The 20,491-nt window shown below is 41.5% G+C and overlaps 1 protein-coding gene across 1 annotated transcript in view; it reads right to left on the reverse strand.

Moving 5' to 3' along the window:
• Positions 1–1,309: 1,309 nt before the first annotated feature.
• The window catches only part of LOC111245451 (uncharacterized), a gene marked incomplete in the record, with an annotated part of 34,563 nt that continues 15,381 nt past the window's right edge, over positions 1,310–20,491 (reverse strand). The window contains 9 exon segments of the mRNA XM_022793831.2: positions 1,310–7,812; positions 8,596–8,825; positions 9,043–9,238; positions 9,447–9,739; positions 9,976–10,343; positions 10,533–10,851; positions 11,321–11,547; positions 13,750–14,163; positions 15,121–15,314. Of these exon segments, the coding sequence (XP_022649566.2) occupies positions 7,797–7,812; positions 8,596–8,825; positions 9,043–9,238; positions 9,447–9,739; positions 9,976–10,343; positions 10,533–10,851; positions 11,321–11,547; positions 13,750–14,163; positions 15,121–15,314 (2,257 nt within the window).

A 20,491-nucleotide genomic window follows, 5' to 3' on the forward strand; every position in this document is an offset into this window, starting at 1 on the left:
ATATATCGCGGAAACCAAGAACTGGGTCGGAACAACCGCGTAGATAATCGGTTCGTAAATGTGCAAATAGATTCCAGCAGTTTCCACATGGAGTGCTCGATGCGCCAATTCTAGAAGTAACTTGGCATCTGTGGGTTAATAACGATCCAGCCATCCATCTATTAGAGCCCGTTTCATCTAGACAAAATCTTCAAAAGACTTCCACTAGTTCTATTCTCATACGTCCGAAGGATTTCTCGAAGGGGCCAACCTCGTACGAAGCGCTTGTTCAGTTTTGATTACGCAGAGATTACGGAGTGTAGGTGGTGTCGCACGACTCCTTTATGCTTCTGGGAAGCCGTCACACTTCTACTCGCTCAAGCCGACAACCTGCAATGTTGAAAGCTCCTTTGTATACAGCGAGCTGCAAACTGCGGAAAAGGCAGGTAACCTAATTGTCCATTCTGTCGCTTTTAGCCAACCTACTGAAAATTTGCGGCAATGACAATGTTCTACTGCCGGAGACTAGTGTTCAACCGGTCCGTTGAAAGGTTCTTTCCGTTTCGGAGGTCACTAGCGGGAGAAATGCCTTATACAATCCTTCCAGCGCACTCGTTCCAGCGCAGGCAGTACGGTACCGTAAATTTCTACGGTTGGTCGAAACTGCAAATGCGTTTGTTATAATAACATATGCTTTTTTGCCAATATCTATTAGCAAAAAATAGGTTTATCGCTGACGTAAAGCTTTCATAATATCATCACCACCCTTTTCTAATCCGTTGGATTTTTTTATGGCGCAGTGAGAGTCGACCGTGCATGTCGGTGCTTTACATATAATATTATATTACATTATAAATAGAAAGCTATATTCTTGCAATATAGTTTGGTTGACAAAGACCTTACTACTAAACCAGATCAAACGAGCGGCATCGAGAAGATCGAGTTAACATATTTTATTCATTCAAAAGCTAATTGGCATGAAAATAATAGTACCCTTTTATCTTGCCACGGGATTACCGCTTCTCTTTATTGTCTCGGGGAGTCGATACCTTAGCACTTGTAAGGGCCGCTACTTTGTTTCAGCGGCATCGGCGGGAATTTCAAAGGGCCAACTACGACGAACCGATAGCTGACGAATAGAACATTCTTTTTAGAACTTTAGAACGAAGTTTTCAAGTTTAACTATTGAAAGTTTACTTTACGCAAAATGTCAAACCATATCTTAAAATTAAGCTTAAAATTAATTTTTTTTTTTTAATAGAATAGATTAATAAATTGATAGTCACAAAGCATCTGTAAGTAAAAAAAAAAAAAAAAGAGACAAAATAACTGCACATCAGAAATTGCTCGTTGAAACATTTTATTCAGTGTTATAATAATATCAATCGTTACCCTCATTATGCTTCTATCATTCGCTTGTTTTTCACCCCGTTAATTTTTGCTGTCATTCTATTTTTTACTATTTTCCTTCGCTGTCTACTTTATATTCATTTCCTTTGTCTTTGTAATTCTCTTTCATAATTAAAATATCTTACAATATATACAGCATCTGTCGGCGGGCGGAAAGGTTTTTGTTGGTCCTAGGTTAATCGTAGCCTACGCACCCTTCTCTTCGGGTATGTTTTGAATAACTTAGTGGTGCTTATCTGAGGTTCTCGCTTGACCTTGTTATTGTAAGGGCGGCTGGCGCAATCCGCAGAACGTTACAGTCGTGATTTACCGGGGGTGCGCAAACTCCTCGAGCAAAACATCTGGAACCAAACTGTCGACATTCGCTCGATACCTTCCCGCTGCCATGTCGATTCCACTCTATTCATATCATTCTAGACTCCTTCTTACATAGAAAGCGTTAGATATCTTTGTTATTTTCCATAGTGTTTTTCCTTCACCACGCTGTTTTCTTCGTTAGTCGCTTGCAGAAAGCCAGGAAGTAACCAATCAGCATGGAAATTCGACTTACATGCTTGAGGGACGTTCATGGTGGCCGACAAATCATTTACTCACACTATCCTGTTAGTGACCCGCGTCGTCCAGAAGGCGCCGTATTTCCTACAGCCCTTCCGTCCTTACGCTAGGTCTCCTTGAGAATAGTTTGATATCCTGGGATATCTGGCACAGCTCGTTTCTTTATCGAATGCACTCGATAACAAATTGACTGAAAGCGTTAACAGTAGCCGGTCATCCGCTTGTCAGATGCTTAGTTTGAAACATGAGTAAACAATTGGTTCGGCCAATTATTACTCATAGGAGAGACAAATGAGAAACTACACTGGATCATAGGTAGATTACTCGTCGTAGTTTCAATGATAATTTGTTCATGGATGCGTTTGTTGTTGACATAATCTAACTAGCCACCTGCTGGAAATTTGCGATCGTTCTACGTCCTCAAACAAATGTTTCGAAATGTTTCGTAGCAAAAAGCCCCAACCAAGGGCATGCAACGTTTGTTACGCCCAGGATGAAAAGCGTATCCAAGTCAATCTCGTAGTGAAATAGGAGTTGTAGCACTAGTATTGTTTGCGTTTGAAAGGAAAAAGAGCATACGCAGCGGTTCAAGATAATCGGCAGGTCAGAATAGAGATTGTTGACGACTCCGTTCCCTGTCAGAAGGTCTCTTGGGTTGAAAAGAGTACTTTCTTTGAACCGGGATATAGCAAAAATATCTCATTGTTGTCGTGTTTAGATTAATAAATCGTAGGCTAACTGTTACATTTTACATATATATTGGGTTGTTTCCAGCTTATTTAAGATATTTATTTTCCCCGAAAGGTTTAACGTTATCATTAAGCGGTTTTTAATTCGGATTTATCTTAACGTTTTGGAAGTTCGACGGCAAAGCTATCGACACATTGAATGTGGCCTTGAATATATATCGGGTCGTCGTCTACCTAACTGAATTGACCTTAATTTAGGGTCAAAAGTAGGCAACTCTAGGCGACCTGACTTCTACTTTTTGTTTCGAACATTTTATGGGAGCATTGTGTATATATATATGTATATACTAGACTGTCCTTTGTTCAACATGTGCCATCCCGAGCGTGATGGTGCAGCGTCATGTACCTTATAATAAATACAAACTGCTATATTATCATAATTCTGTATCTCTCCTTGCCGCAGGTCATTACAGTTGTTATTATAGGATCAAATATGATCTTTGTTTGTAACATTTTTTGAGAGCTGGACTCGAGTCTGACGTGCTCGCGACATAATCATATTTGTCTGCTCAGCGTTTTTTCATAGATCAATGCGTACAATTCTCGACAAACATTGAGAACTGCCCTACTCAAATAATTCATGTTTTTTTCTATATATATATATATATATCTATCAATTATCGTACAATTGTTTACTCAATTCAAATACAGCTCATTTGTTCGTAGGAAAAACAACCAGGTTGTAATCTCCTGTCCATACAATGTTTAGGCTTCCACCGTGTGTTCCTTGCTTCTCCTGATCAGTCCCGTCAAATCTGTGCTCATCGATCACGTCTCTGCTACAACCTTTCGCTTGATAACGAAGATTGTTGCTCAATTGTTGCTCTTTGTTTGTATTTTTTTACAGTTCTTAACTAATCTATGAATTATCATAATATATGAGGTGCTAGTAGTAATAGGAACACTAATTGTCAGAAGATGTTTTTGTATTTGAATTGCTATTGTATTTTCGACAATCGCGGCCGTGACTCGAAGCAGACTGGGCAGCAACGACCGGCGTTTCTATATGTTCCTTTATTTAACGAATCGTTCTTACTTAATTAATTAATTGACCAGAAGTAGCGATTGAGCTACATGCTTGCTTGTTTGTTTGTTTGTCTGTGGGATGTGTACTACCTTTGATTATATCTTTTTAGGTCACCACTTCTGAATCATTGCTTTCGTTTTTCAATTATAGCATGCTTCTGCCACCGTTTGTGAACTTCTTTGGGTTGCTACTGAAGTATAAGTTTTCCCTTTGTCGGATCGCTTTGTACGATATTTCATTGCAATGTTAATTTCGACTATATCGTTATATCAGTAGTTGCGGTGTACTCTTTTACTGAAGGGAATACTCCCATTTATGACGCGTGTCGGCTAAGGCGATCCGATAGTTAACAGAGAAAACAAACAGAAAGCGTAGTAGCTGGACCAGCCTCACTAGAATACACATTCCCAAATGCTATTTGCCTAATTGTGGCTAATGTTCGTCCATAGGTAGTTCATTTTACTCCCTCTGTTAATACATTTCCTGGCAGATATCAGACGCGTGTATCTAGCAGATAAGAACAGACTCATCCGAAGTCTGCTCATCTAGACGTCGCAGCTGGTATCTTACCACAGTCAGCAGCAGGGGACTATGTCAATTCATCTGTAGGAACAACCGTTGCAGGAAATGATATTAGGTTGTACACAGACTCATGTCTATATATATAAATTATGCAATTTCTTATTTATCTTTTTCTTCTGCTTGCTCATTATGTAATTCTATATTTATATGTAATAATTCTATATAGATTTATATAATTGCTCTCCTTTGTTATGTCATCTCACTCTCTCGTTAGAGATACTTGGTAGGTATATCTTTTTTTATTTATCCTTCTCAAAATCCGTTGCACGACTATTTAAATATATGGCGGAGAACGTGCTGCACCTTCTAGCTAGAAAGGTTTTTTTCTACATGTCTAGCCACTAAATCATTCATATTAGATACATACTGGCTCTGATTGGAATCGATCGCTAAAAGCATTATCTTGTCCGCCCACTACTGCACCGGCCTACCGTAAAAAGCAGTCTTAACAAATAGCTACAGTAGCAACATTATGTTATCGTGACACGTGCTTGCCCCTTCGATGGAGGACGTAGGTACTTGATGACCGATGCCGCCGCCCCTGCCGCCGCCCCTGCCGCCGCCGAATAGAGCCGAACGATTTTTACTGCACACCAGCCGTAGTGAGCAAACAGCAGTACTGATAGTTAGCACTAATTACAGGCTGTTATTAAATAATGATACATTGCGTTAACGGTCAGCTTGTATGGCATCGGCTGGCATAGGTCAAGTCAAAATGGACATGCAACAAATCCTGAGTGCGGCAAAAGCCACGTGACGTCGTGGTGAGGATGTGGCAGATGTAGGCAGGGTTGCTTTCTGCGGGAGCATTCTCTGTAAATCTGCATAGGAATATCGATTTATTTCTGGGACTAGTAGCGATCCATATATCACCAAGAGGCATTTCCTCTAGACACATGGATAGCACTTGAGGTTCTACGCTATGTTTGGCTTCATCAGACCTGTCCATCTCTTCGTCCAGTTGGGTGCTGAGAAGGCCTCGAGGACGAGAGAGCTTTCGTCGGGTGATTCATGAAGCTCTAACTGAAGAAGACAGAATAGGTACCTATGGCCACTAACGACAGATGTGGTGAATGCGTATTTCGCAGTAGGTCCAGCTCTCCAGACATACCCTGTCCGTTATGCATCTGGCGGAGGCAACTGACAGGGAACAAAGGGCAAACACAGGATACTGTAGATTCTGGTTGAATGAAAGTGTCATTCAGTTAGAGGACCGGCTGCATTTTTATGTTTATTTCTTTTGTCCATTCCAGCCTCTTCCTATCCCGTTCAAGCTCGTTTGGCGTTTCGTGTCCGATTCGCTGGCGCGTTTATGTGATTTAGTAATTGTCCAATTACGTGAGTGTTGCTGGCAGATCAGCCGTTAGGGATGAGCTGCGGACGTTGCCGCCATACCAAGACCCCCGCCCCGCCCCCGCCCCCGCCCCCGCCCACAAAAGAAGAACGACAAGAACAGTATCTGGATCGTTGAATGATCCGGGGTTCTAGTTTTACCTAGTGTCGTTGGAATAGTAGCTGTAGTAATGGTGACACATGTTATTGTTACAATCGTTGTCGTCGTGTAGCTGGTGCATCACTAGAACAACTGGGTGGTAAATCCGACACTGTTGTTTTCAGAGGCGGTATTATCAGGGAGTATGGCTATCGAGGATAGGACGACGTGTCTTTTCCTATCAAGAGTCGAACAAATGACAAACGTAAGCTTTTTTTAATATTTAGAGCCGTAAACGTTAACGCTATCCATATTTTAGCCAGTACAGCCTTTATTAATTGTAGTTGTTACCGTCATTTTTCGGCAGTTAATCGGTTTGTTGATAACGCTCTACCGACCGTTCGATACGATATCAATCAATCAATCAATCAATAGGTTCGTTTGCAACTGTAGCTAGTCTAGAATTTAATGCAGGCAGCATAATGCTTTGTTTTTGTCAGTTATCGAAATAAGGGGAAAACAAGTTTAGTGGCCGCCTTTTCTGGTGCCACCGGACCTCGTGGAAACCAGTTGAGCTGCAGCATATCAGAATGCAATAAAGATGAGCTTGGAGCTTTTCGTATAAACTGATATTAGAGGATGGCTGAATGCGGGTGTCAGTCTTTACGTTTTCAAACATGGATACAGCTTGTAGTATTATCATTATTGGGTGCGATTGTTGTTTCTTTCTTCACAACGGGTTGTTCTGTCAGTGCGCTGCGATTTACTATTGCTTGGTGTTTAATAGTAATAATAACTGACGTCCATTGCGCGTATTCTGGAAAACGATTTCTCACATCTTACACTTGCCCTCGATCCACACCCTCGATATTTGCCCCTTTCTGCCTTCGCTTATTATAACAATCCTCAGTTGCTCGACCGTCCTGAATGACTGCAGATCACTTGCATCGCTGCACAACTGTTTACGTCTATATATATATATATCATAGGTCAGAGCGTAGAAATAATATGTTCCACGTCGTACGAATAATTCGTACGTTGACACAGATCAGCACATGCAACAGATACTGCCTACAAAAATGTAACTGATATCATCGCTCTCACATGTCTGACGCAGATGTTTGGCTTCGGCACCTTTAACTTTAGAAACAGTAACAGAAATAACTACAGCAGCATGAACTGTGCTCATAATTCTGCTCGAACAATCCTTTTTTACGTTAGCTCTATGTCTGATTTAGTTCTGTGTTGATAATGAGCAAATGTACACGAGTGATTACAGGCATCTACTGATCAGTCCTTTTCCTTAAAGAGGTAGACGAAAATAAAGGTCAAAAAAGTAATATACATTTGTGCTGGTCGCTATTGTTAATGGCGGTCCGCAGCAGCAGCAGCAGCAGCAGCACCAGCAGCAGCAGCAGCAGCAGCAGCAGCAGCACCAGCAGCACCAGCAGCAGCAATACACCGAGGATGCGTGCTAATTGATCAATACATTAACAGCAATAATAATTAACAAAATGCTCAAACGGCGATCTACAGTTTGCTAGGCAGCTGCCACCACAGCAAGAAGCTTCTCTAAATCGGCTTACTAATGACTGGTGTCGTTAGAAGTTGATCATCGTTTAGATTTTCGTCAGCGCACAGCGGTACAGCTGGTTGTCAGGGTAAGAGAAATTAAGTGTTTTTTGCTCGCCGCTGACCCAAAAGCCTGGGTGGGAAACTGGGTGTATTTGTATATTACAATCACTTCTCGGATGCATGCGAACCTGCACGTGTGTCTGTTTGTATGCAAACGGATTTCATCAGGACCGAACTGAGGCTATCGAGAGCGGTAGCGATCCGTTTGTTAAGGATGTGCCTGTCGTTACAATAATATACAATGCCCCCATACTTGTCACAGTTTCAAGACTCTAGTGAAACGCATGACGAACTCCGATGTACGCTGAAAGTGTCGTCTCCCATCCAGCCATTTTATCTGTCGCCTTGGCCTATTCTTCATCCTTTCTCTCTGTATCGTTTTCTCCCTAGCAATTTCTGGTCACATCTAATATCACACCACTGGCCTTTATGGCCTATGGAATCTGTAACACGACCACATTTTGAATAATCGTAAGTTACTATCGATAAATAGCAGTCTAATCACTCACTGATTCGTTTATGTGCGCACCTCACCTCGAACCGTATTTTCGAAATTAATCAGATAAGTTTACTCTATGATTTTTCCTGTCCTCCGAAGCAAATAAAAATGAATCTGTATGTTACGACTACTTCGGAAATGATTATAATGATTTTTGAGGTTTACGTGCATGTACTTGGCTTTGCAATGAAAAGAGATCGTAAAACATATGGGCATACGGTTTTTCAAAAAAACGGCCGAGAAAAAATGTGTGGCATTTTCATATTTCTACTTAATTGCTTTTCGAAGCGGCATACTGGAACTAAAGGTCGGCTTCACTTCGATATCGTAAAATAACGACAAAAGAATAGGGACTCAACGATGATAGAATGACGGCTTAGTCGTAATAGCACTAGAAACACTTATTTCTTAAACAGGGTTCCTTGGGGAATGTACTCACTCTAATTGATAGGGGTACTGCAACGAGTTCTCGGATTAAAGTAAAATACTGAAGTTAGATGGGTTGAAAAAACAAACAATCGAGTCAGGTAGCGTGGGGTAGTCAGGGTGAGAATCAATGCACGAGATCAACAACTCTAAAGGAGCTGCCCTTTAGAAAAAAACCTGAATACGTGACTAACAATACCTATGGTAAAACTAATCGAATTTGAACTGCCTAACACTATAATAATATACATTTAAATTCATACGGTATTCAAAATTATTGGGGAATGGACCTGATATTAACCTCGTCAGGTGTCGGCTTTCTTCATGAACCTCCATCTCCTGCGCCTTGAACTCATTGAGTTCCTTACGGATCATTGCCTTGTCCTTAGGCGTAAGCCTCGTCCACGGCTTGTCCGCTCTGCGATCGTAGTCATGCGCCTGCGTCACTTCGACGTAATCGTTGAAACGAATGATCTTACGCTCCTTAAGCTCCTCAATCGTCGGACGAAAGCTCAGCTTTCTAATGAGCACCTATTTACCGTACGCCGATTAGAGTCCGTGTATGAGGGATACAACAAATCATTTTTTGCCAGAACAACGATGCAATCGTTTATAGAAACTGTGATGACTGTTCGGCACAACTAAAGAAGTAAAACTCAATAGATAGTATACTACAAGCATCCTAAAAGGATTCTCTAGAAAATATACTTTACCAGTGTGTGATCTATCAACAGTCCCAAATACGCACCTTTTTTTTCATATCCTTTTCCTTGAGCCGCTCCTCAGGTGTATTCTGGTAGAGGATATTGCGCTGTTCAAGTTCTTCTGCCGTCGGCCGAAGGCTCAATCTGCGCGTCAACTTACCACTGAGCGCCTCCCGAGTCGCCGCCCGATCCCGAAAATAGCTTTCATCCTTCAAAATATTGCGTTCAATCAGCTCTTGCCTACGACAGCCATATAATAACAGTAATAATGCATAGAATCGCATAACATTAGAATGAAAAGAAAAAAAAAAACGTTGAAAAGCGGATTCCAGTGTAACACGAGTATTTCAAATTTGTCGTCAATAGAAACATCTTTAGATCAGGAGACATGAGCTGTACTTGGTAAAGACAATGTAATCAAGCAGAGTTGCCACCCATGGCATCTTACTTGTCAGGTCTTTGAGCGAGTTTCATCGCAAGTGAATCCTTCCTGGCAATCTTTGCCTGCAACCGTCCTTGTTCATCATCACCATAATAATCTCTCCATTTTACGGGATCATCTTCGTCATCACTGTCGGCGTTCGAAGCCACCGAATTAAAACGCGCCAACACGGCAGGATACGGAGGCGGCGGCTTTAGTGGGAGACTCCCGCCTTGACCCCCTGTCTGATTAACCCCTCCTCCTGCTCCAGATGACTTGTTCTCTTTGTCCTGCATTGCAGCACTATATGACGGTGGCGCCTAAAACGCATCAATATTGCACACACATTTGAAATACCCTAGTAATAATATTCATGTAACGACATTGATCACCTTGGACATCATTGAGGACGGAGATGGGCTCCATGTATGCAGGTTGTTTCCTGCGCCAGTAAAACCTGGCCCATGTGTACGATTACAGGAGTAACATTAATTGTTCAAAATGATCGGGGTTGTGCAGAAAATAGTCAAATCGTCTACACGGACTAAATGCTCACCTTGCCGAATGGCACTCCATTACTATTTTGTAAGCTCGATCCTATTGCATTGCCAGAATTTGTTGGTCGTAATCGAAGTTGGGCGAGGCTCAGTGCCGTTACAAGCGGCTGCTGCGCCACAGTGGGACTCTCAGGATTCGATCCAGGAAGGCCTGCACCCCCCTGTCCATTGCTGAGTTTAGGGGACCCACCGGCTCCCGCTAAGCCGGACCCGACAGCCAGTGCAGAAGTGGTCTTCTTAAGGGCAGACTTGCGGGGCACGCTACCCATCGACTGGATGCCCCCGGACGCCGGTGGGCCTCCCGTGGGAGTACCCAATGGGGGCAAAGGGGAGCCACGTGCTGCCTCTTCCTTGTCAGCCTCTTCATCTAAAACAGCCCATAAATGAAAACAATTAGTAGAACCAATTTGGTCCGAAGCTGCTATACGTTGAGTTCATTTTAACATAGTTCAACTTGCACATTACAGTTTGGCACATTTTTTCCTGGCTTGCCTTCTATCGCGCTCAAAACATAATTTAGCTTTGACTTCCAAGTGTACCTATCAACGGTGCCTACCGTTATGTTGAAGAGGCTTAAAGGTAGAGGCTGCTGACTGCTGTTGCTGCTGCTGCTGCTGTTGTTGTTGTTGTTGTTGTTGTTGTTGTTGTTGTTGTTGTTGCTGCTGCTGCTGCTGCTGCTGCTGCTGCTCCAGCTGTTGTTGCTGGGTTTGCATCTGCTGCTGGAGCTGCTGCTGCAGGTTAGAAAAGCTAGCCAGTCGCTCGTGCTGAGTCTGCAAATGTTGTTGTTGCTGTTGTTGTTGTGCTTGAAGGAGCACCTGCGTCTGTTGGCCACCCGGAGCCACCTGCGAAAGCTGCATGTGTTGCATCTGATGCACCTAAAGGGATCAGAAGAAATACGGAGACATAGAGGATAAATGAAAAAATTGAAACATTGAGATGAAAAAATTATAGTGCAGTTCGACATCCGCATTTAAATTATATAATTCTCATCTGTAGGAACACTCATATGGTAGAATATCTATGCCTACATCTATAAATGAATAAAAATTGAGTCTAACTTTTCGACCATATTTTCCTGTATAACATAATCTGCCCGATGCACAGCATAGCACGAATCCATATTACGCTATGTGGTACTATTTTTGTTACGGTCAAGCTAAATCAAATTTCCTACAGGAACTTTTACATCTCAGCGAAAGATGACATTGTCTAGCACTGTGTGTCGGCTACTTTGTCGTCGGAACACAATATAATGCCCTTAATGATTTGATCACTAAGATGCTCATTAGCTAACAACATATTCCAATGCCAACAAACGAAACGATATCACACCATGAATTGTACCTGTTGAGGATGCGACTGCTGCTGCTGAAGTATAAAGCTCTGCTGTTGCTGCTGTAGGCCCTGGTGCTTACTGCTGTAGTTGGAAAAGCCCCCATCGTCAGGGTCATCGTTATCTTTAGGCGTCTCTCCGGGGGGCGGCGGTACCACTGAGGGGCAATCCACAGACGACATTCCGCCCTGGCCCGAGAGACCTGCCACTTTCCCAATGACGCACTCAGTGCCAGGGCCTGAAAGTTTTTTCAATACATCGAAGCACTTGTAATCCTGAAGGCACTAGCCTACATGTGATAAAAGTCTATAGTACGTTCATAGTTAACTCGACATGAACACGAACCTGGGTGCCCCATATTCATACACATTTTGTTCGATCAAGGTACGACAAATTCCACATATCGTTCAGGAAAAATTGAATTCGTCGTACCCTACCAAAAATATGGAAGATTTTAAACAAATACGTTTCCATCAGAATTTTTCTATGTCAGTCATAAGAGGCTTTCTACGATTGATTGAAATGATCTTGCCACTGGCGTTATGTTCTCTACGATAGTTTGTTAACATTTATGAGAACAAGATACGGAGTTCGAAGCAGGCCTTAGTGCGGGGATAGCGTACCTAAGTTCCCATAAAAAATCTCCATATTCTTTGATATTCTATTAATGCAAATAATAAGCGACGCGTAGTTGTTGTGTATAACCAAGCAGTAAAACCTGCAACGTTAGGTGGTAACAACACGACCTTTCGTTTTAAGTGCCATTGTAAAGGGCTCAAGCTTATAGTACCTATTTGTTGTTATCGAGGCTTTTTTTTTTTTATCTCCGCGTGGGAAATGGAGGCATGACGGTTAATTAAGCTGCATACACGTATAAAAAAGATGATAACACTTGTATTGACTTAAGCCAGCACAAGGAACTGACTATAAAATAGGTTTTGGTTCGCCTCTTCTGACCATGACGCCCAATAGTAATAATGATCATGTTTAGTACTTAGGTAATTGGTATAGCTTCAGAGAAGGTAAACATGCCGATCTCTTCCTGAGCTGCAACGAATAATTGCAATGATAGTTCCGACGATGCTTGTATATATGGATTTATGCGTACATCTTAGGGGTTACAACATGTTTACAAAACTGACTAGTTATTTACGTTAAAAAAACGTGAAACTAAATACATTTTTGTTATTTATACACCAGTGGTCAGAACAAGACGCGCTGCGTTTGTTCCACGCTCATACTTCCACCCATGGAAATCTGGACTGAACACGCCATGGGTGACCACGCCAACAATGTTAATTCGGGAATCATACCTCGGTCAGCGAAATACGTCATTTTTATAGACTAGAGTACGTTTTATAACAAGTAAGCGCAATTACTTGACACAATTGCACGAGTCAGAACGGGCTCGTAACAACATCAAGCGAACGATAACCCATCCTAATAGTTGTTATTATTAATTACCGCCACTTATCCAACCTCAGTTAAAGATTACAAGGGCGTTTATGGCATAGCCATATACGCATCAACACCGCATAAGATAAGTTTATATCAGCACAAAGAACATGCTCGTGGTTTAAATTAGAAGTGACACCATAAGATAATTCATGGTATACCATAGTGGAGTGTGACTGGTTTGTCCTTTGTGGCAAAAAAGAACGACTCACATACGGTACACGGAATAGCGCTATGCAAACGCGGACGCCATTTACTTAAAGGAACTCTTCTTGATGTGGAGGGGAGCTCCATACTCGACGAACACTGTTATAACTAAGCAACGGTGCAGTGAGGAGCTAAACGAAGATACTCGAGTAGCGACAGGTGCGACATAGTCCATAGTGCATCGCCCCACCTCAAAGTTAGCGGAACGGGCCCCTCCAGTAAATTCTATCAGGACCCATAGCCTTCCTTAGCTAAATATAAACCTGTCTCATAGTCAGTGTCATATCTTTAACCCCTACTAGAACCCGATGCCGCTCCTTACGTTCCTACGATACGCTACAGATGACGCGAGTCTCGCCGCGCGCTCGCGCCAAATATTAGATATAGGGAGCCATTTTGCTAAACAGGTCAGTGCTGTAACTTCATAGAAGTTCGAATAAAGTTGACGTTTTGACAATGCACGCATAACTACGACACCAATCATTTTCCCACTCAACCACCTCCTCTACAAATCTAAACGTAGACATCTGCCAGCCTGAGTCCCCATTGTTTTTTACCGGCAGTATCGACTAAGCCGTATTTTCCAGGACAACGTTCAAACAGATTAGTAGAACTGCAGTTCTGATAAAGTTCTAAGTAGAAACGTGCTGAACATGAATTTAAATACATTTGTCTAAATTTCCCAACAATAAGTCTCTGAAACAAATTAATTTAAAAACAGATTATACGTTATATTAACGAGAGTTATTAAGTCTATTGCGATTAATCCGTTCCGTACCATTTGTCGAGCCGTTTGAAAGCTGCGAAGCAACTTGTTGTTGTTGGCCAAGGACGGCTCCCGGAAGACCAGATCCTCCTGTCGTTGGAGAATCCCTCTGTTGAGGAACTCCTTGTAATTGTTGCTGCTGCTGTTGTTGTTGCTGCTGCATTTGGGAAAACCTGAGGTTTAGACTAGAGGTGAGTTGGGCAATCCGAAGAGGCAACGTCGGCGAAGGAGCGGGGGACGTATCGTTAGAAAACATTGGGGGGGGAGGAATCAGGCCCACCTCACCAACGCCCCCAGTCAGACTTCCTAAGCCACTCATACTGCTTAGGGGACCCAAGTGACCGCCTTCGTCTACAACGCCTAGCTCGGGCAGGGCCAGCACGGACAGAGCGGCATTGCCATCACTGCTAGCGAAACCAATTTTGCCTGCAATCAGGCAATCAATCACAATGAAGAAACCCAAAAGGAGACTTTAACATAATCTAACACACCTATATAATAAAGCAGTAAGATCGATTTCTCTCAAGATCAGCTCTTGCCGTGAAAATTTTCACCTGACCACACAGAAGTCATTGTAGTACAATATTGTGCAGTTAGAAATGGTTCATGCAGCAAGCAATCTAGCGACTACGGATATTGCTCTTGTACTTTTGAAAACACATATAGTGTATATATATATATATATATATATATATATGTATATATATATATATAGGGGAGAGAGGGATTTGCATGCTTAGCTCGTATACATACAGAATAAAGCATGCAAACTCAAACATATTTTGCCAGGCTGCTTGTCGTAGCGGATATACGTTCACTCGATATTCTTAGAACCAAAAGAGCGCCAGCCTTTCTAAAACAAAACAGCAAATTCATCATAGCGAAGACCGGTTCATCGTTTTCAAAATTTGACCGAATATTAACTATAATCCAATCTATTCAAGATTATAATTTCTTCTTTGTCCGAAGTCGAAGGTTTGCGTTACTATGTTCAGGCTTCTAAAAAAAAAGTCCAAGAAGGCTTCTAGGAGGCAAACCTGAAAATCCCAATGGAGTCTGGGCTCGAAAGATCAGAAAAGCCCAAAAAGCCATATTTAATATACCTTGACTCTTTGTAGAGAAGTGAACGATTTTACGACCAGAATATCAATTACCAATTAGACTGTCCAAACGAACCGGTAAGATTCGTCTTTTTGATACTTCCTGCGCTTTTTTGCATCTTGTGTACTTGTCGGCCGCTTTGAGCTCTTGCTTTTTTGAGACCCTTAAGCTACTAAAATTCAATTGTGATGGGATATTTTGTATGTAACATGTTTGAGCGACTTTGTAAAAAATGTACACCAAGCAGTATCGATTGATTCGCGGTTGCTACTGAAAGGTTACCGAGCTTGTTGACTGAGTTGACATCGTGTGAGGTGGTGCCGAGAGGCGGGCTGAAGTCCTGGGCTCGCAACACCCCACGTTGAATGAGCTCTTCTTTTGATGCTCGCATTGAGATCTTGCGCTCCAGGCTCCTTGAAGTTGCCTCGAACTTTTCAGATTTCTTTTTCCGACGCCACTTCCACGGTTTAAATAATCTGCAACAGAACACCATCAGTGTCAAATGTTAATCTCACTATTGAACTAAAATGCTCTCTTCATTAATTAAAATTATAAAACTGTTCTGAAAAGCGAATAAATCTGACTGGAATCAGAAGAACCTAAAATAAGAATCAGCGTCCTCCGTTCCCACATACATATCGGTCATTCCCCTATGAAAAGTTTTTCCTTATCGTTTTTGAGAGCGCTAATACTTGTGAACCTCGTTCTTTCAAGTCCACCCTATTTTAACCTATATGATTATATTTCAGCCGAGTAGATATCACTATTTAGGAGTCGTATGCTTCAAAAAGCTTCCATTCCAAGTGTTTACGATAGACTATTTAATAAATTTTTTTAATGAAAAGCAAAAAATACGTATGAGAATAATAACTCGATTCCGTTCGTACATTATGGCCCTTCAGACAAAGGGGGGCTCCCCAAATAGTGATTATATTGCTCTGGTTAGAGTAGAAAGCTGTGATTCAATTGCTCTGTGGTTGTATGTGAGCTGGCGAAATATTCTGTAATACACCCATTTCAAAAATTCATGGAACATCCTGTTATAACGAAGTATGAAGACATGGGTATCTGACAATTAAAAAAAAACTGCTCGTCCGAAAACATTGAGAATACTACTTAAGGGTCAAGGATATTGGACTATACACAGCGTTATCATAAATAAACAAGAACCAAAGCAACGTTTGCTTAAATTTTTGTAACATTCATTCTCCTATGGGTTCTATGAACCAAGGTTTTGCAGGCTTGCACCCGTTGACAGTCAAACAAAGTGTTTTTTTTTCATATGATGCAAGTTTTCACACTGCAGTGGGCGCTCATTAGTTACACCGACCGGCCACAACCACCATTTGTTCCTTCTAACATTCTTAGTCCAAAGTTTTTAGTGAAGTAGCCACTGCAAGTGTGTCACTTGCAAATTGAAGGAGCGTCAATAGGAGTGAAATTTCGCCTGCTGGCGGCAACACAGATGGCGCAACTAGCAATTTGCGTCGACTTACTGAGTCGACCTCTACACACAAAGTAGCTCCACCTATCTTTAAGTTAGAGCATTTTTTTCGCAAGTGAGATTGTCAAAATGAAAACTACTTTCTTTCTACCCTATAAGGCAAAAAATAATCTACTAAAAAGATTGAAGATGTTCAATATAGTACAAAGCATAGCTACGATAAAACTGTATCAAGACGTTTTCCACGTTCAATATACTTCCAAAAAATAATTGCTTTAACCATAATCCGGACTCGATGTCGCTCTCTATGGGGTAGTACACAAGGGGTATTACAGAGCCGACCCAATCGCATCGTGTTGCCTTTTCTACCGACTGTTTTTGAGCTTGTCATGCCCAGTTTTGACTGGTAGATATGATGAGAATGGACAAATATGCTGATTAGAAAAATGGGTAATAAAACCTACGATACATGATAACGACTGGATACTCTTGATATACGACAAAACGAATCAATGCCTAGCAGTGTTACGGAAACTGGTCACTCAACATAGTCCAATTCTGATGTTATAATACGCCAAGTTCGCCAGAAATCCTTGTACAATAACGATGTTTTAGGTGCCGCCCGTAATCAGGGTTGCCAACTAATAACAGGAACAAGACCTCTCATAGCCATACACGCACCAGTAATGCTTTTATTGTTGTTCGGTCTTTCCGAATAACACCGAAAACTAATAATAGTGACCTTTGTCTCTTTTTTATACTGCCGTTCATCCTAACCCATATCGTCATTTGGTCAGCAAACGCTGCGTACCTAGATGTTAAATAGTGAACACCGTCGAAAAAATGCCGTATTTCCTTTATCCTTTTGCCTTCAACTTGTAACGCGAGAAACAAGCAAATGTCTCTCCCATAGCAATTACCCCGTTTGAGAATCCAACTCTCTAGGCACTGTTTCTTTTAATCGTAAGGTGTGATACATACGAGATATACGGGACGCGACTATCCTCTACAATGAAAGGCCGTTGAAAAGTGACAAAGTAGAAATATCTGCTTCTTGAATGCTCGCATTCCCAAGCATTAAAACCCGAGACGTACTGAGGAATATTCTCGAAGCGCGCCCAGTTTTGAAATAATTACAGGTGTAAACTCTCTAAATAGAGATTGACACAGATGTACGATTTTCTTTAATGAAGCTAACAGATGTGCCCAGCCCTGCGATATCCTGTCTTAACATTTTTGTCGCATATTTGAACGGTGTGATTTTCCGTGGGATCTGACTCGGCAAGTAACATTGCGCCAAGAAAGGCGCACTTGTCGGTGTTCTCCGTACGGGCGACTGTAGAAATGTTTCGAGGCACCGAAAGTTATTGTCGATTTATTGTCAAAGTTCTAAATAATCACGATAGCATACTTCCTGTCCGGCAGAGGGCGACACTTGCTGAAGACTCTTGAGGCTTCAACTGTTTACAACAAGCACATACGGAAGCCACCTCTTTTAACCCGCTACTCTTAAAATAACACACTGTATGCAAAAATAGTTTTATCGTTTAGTTGCGATGTTTCATTTCTAGGATAGTACTTCTGATAAAGCCGATTGGCCTTGCCCCGATAAAAAAGCCCAGTTCTAAACAAACGCGACTGGTATGGATATTTAATTCACTACTTCATTCCCACAGAGAGTAATACGGCGGCAGCAGCTTTTTTTGAGAGCCCGCCTTTAAAGCACTCACTCCTTCTTTATCTACATCTGCTTTCTTCATTTGATCCCTTTTTTCGGCTTTCCCATTCGCTAACGATGGCCTGCTGGACCCACGAGATGCGGAAAGGAGGTAAGGGCGTTTGTTTTACCGTTAACGCGTAGTAGGCCATTTATTCTTAACACCGACGAACCGTGAACGTTGTCGGAGCACAGTATAGCATCGCTGCGATAAGCCACACGCACAGAGGGGTAAACTGACTGCTTTGTCCAAAGCGGAAAAAACACAAGGCCCAAGGAGAACTTGAAACGCGTGTCACGCTACTCCAGCATAACGTTTGAACTTCTCGCTGGATCAGACAGTTCGCAAGCGCTGTCTGATGCAGCGTAGAAATTTATTATATTTATTAGTAACCTTGCAATACAAGTCACTTTATCCCAACAGTACATATGCACGCCAACTTACCGACTGTTACGTATACATGGGCCAGTACCTGTAAATTCTGACTGAGATGAGTATGTGGGCCTCTGTCATAGTCTTCAGTTCATTATAAATATGCATGATTAGTTTGGAGTCAAGAATAAGCTGCATCGCTTGCGCTCATTATTTCTACTATTTTTTACAATACAACCTTTTAGCCAGGTTGTCTCCATCTAGCTCACACCTTAGGTCGTCTTGCACACTCACACAACTTTAGAATGGGGCATCGTCATGACAAAACGAAAACGTTTCTGAGAACTTGTCTCCTCCTATACATTCATTGACCTATTACCTATTGCAGTGAAATGATCACAAGCTATCGTAGTAAATCGAATAGTCTGTGCCCCGAATCCGGAAGTGACCCAAACGCTGTAGCCCCCGTTTTTCCTACACCCAACAAGCTCGATCATCGCATATGGATTACTGTTACTGTTATTACCGTTAGCTGGTGGACCCCATGGTGGCGATCGATTACGCAATCGTCTAATATTGTCAGTATTGTTTTTAATGGAGCAAACCATCGGTACTCGTCCTTTCCAAACCATGTAGGCCTGACGGGTGAAATTAAAATGTTAAAAAATCGTCTACATGGAAAAGCTTTGGGCAATGCTAGGCTTTTCGGAAGGCCCCGAGACTTCAACGGCTGTTAGATTGGCCATCTGATGAAAAAAATAAACTGTCAATTTTTTTTGGCAACTTGATCAATTTGAAAAATGTAAGGAATCATCGCTTATTATTCAATCAATTTAGTCTTTCTTTCAATTATTCCAATATAAAGTGAAATTTTGGATTCGATTAGTCATATTTCCAGATACAGGACTTAGGACATCGGAATATGCTGAAACTTGGTTTTGTCAGCTAAAGCGTTCATTCGTAATATCTTAACTGTTTTATGTCTATGACAAAATATTTTCTTGCAGATAGACATCATAATGTATTATTATGTCACATCTCTAGGTGGTGGTAAAGCTCAAATTAGGTCTTGTTAGCCCTAAAGGCGTAATAACAGACCTAACATTTGGCCAATGTCATATTACTCCTATTTAGCTAGATGTTACTGTTTTTTTTCAGTAATAAAATGATGTTACACTGAAAAGAAAAAAAAAGTCCAAAACATAGAAGTACTTATTCAACGTTGTGTAAACGAAACATCACAAAATGCGATCGAATAGAAGCGTCTCTAGGTGCCAAACGAGTATAGGCCAAAAAGAGAAGTGCTCAGCAAGAGACATAAACGAGCCTTAATAAACACACAAATAACACGCACTAACTAAATTATGAATAATTGTTAAATTGACATTGTGCTCAGCTGACACACACCTCTAGCGGGGAGGGAGCTGCTGGACTAAAAAAAAAATATCATGAATGAAGTTTCTGAATATAATTGGCCAGGATTAGCCGTAAGCGTTTATTAAACAACTTCCGACTCAGCTATTTACACATAGCATGTAATAGCTTAGAATACAGTATACTTGTAATGATAAAAAGAAAAAAAAAAACCGACGGTTCCCTTCAGCCCCTATTCTATGCCATCAGGTATCAATCTAGCAGCTTTTCCACGTTTTATAGCATCCTGCATCACTAAATTACAAAGGGCACTAGAAAAGCCGGCCACGAGAGATGGCTAGCTTTGCATTGGTCACAATCATAATTTCCACTTTCATTTAGGAAAATTCTGGGTTAGACACGAAGCTGTATCGACGCCTTAGTCGAAGCCAAACGTCACAACAACACTCAATACTTAGTTTTCAACATTGACCCGTTTCGTGGATGAAAACCCAATGCTCAAAGTAGCTTTTTGTCAAAAACGTCCGCATACGAGTTCTAGTTAACGCTCGAGTAATTAAAGCAAAATCTAGCAGGTCTTAAACACATTATGCTGTTTCAACCAATAAAACAAGGGCTTTTTGTTTTTTTTTTCGAAAAACACCGGTTCGTGTTCATCAAAAAGCGTTTTAATGTCTATTTATAGTATCAGAGAGAGAGAGAGAGAGAGAGAGAGATTAGATACTGATAGAATAGATACTCATAT

Source organism: Varroa destructor, unplaced genomic scaffold, assembly GCF_002443255.2.
Source record: "Varroa destructor unplaced genomic scaffold, Vdes_3.0 BEIS01000002.1, whole genome shotgun sequence".
NCBI classification, from domain to species: Eukaryota; Metazoa; Arthropoda; class Arachnida; order Mesostigmata; family Varroidae; genus Varroa; species Varroa destructor.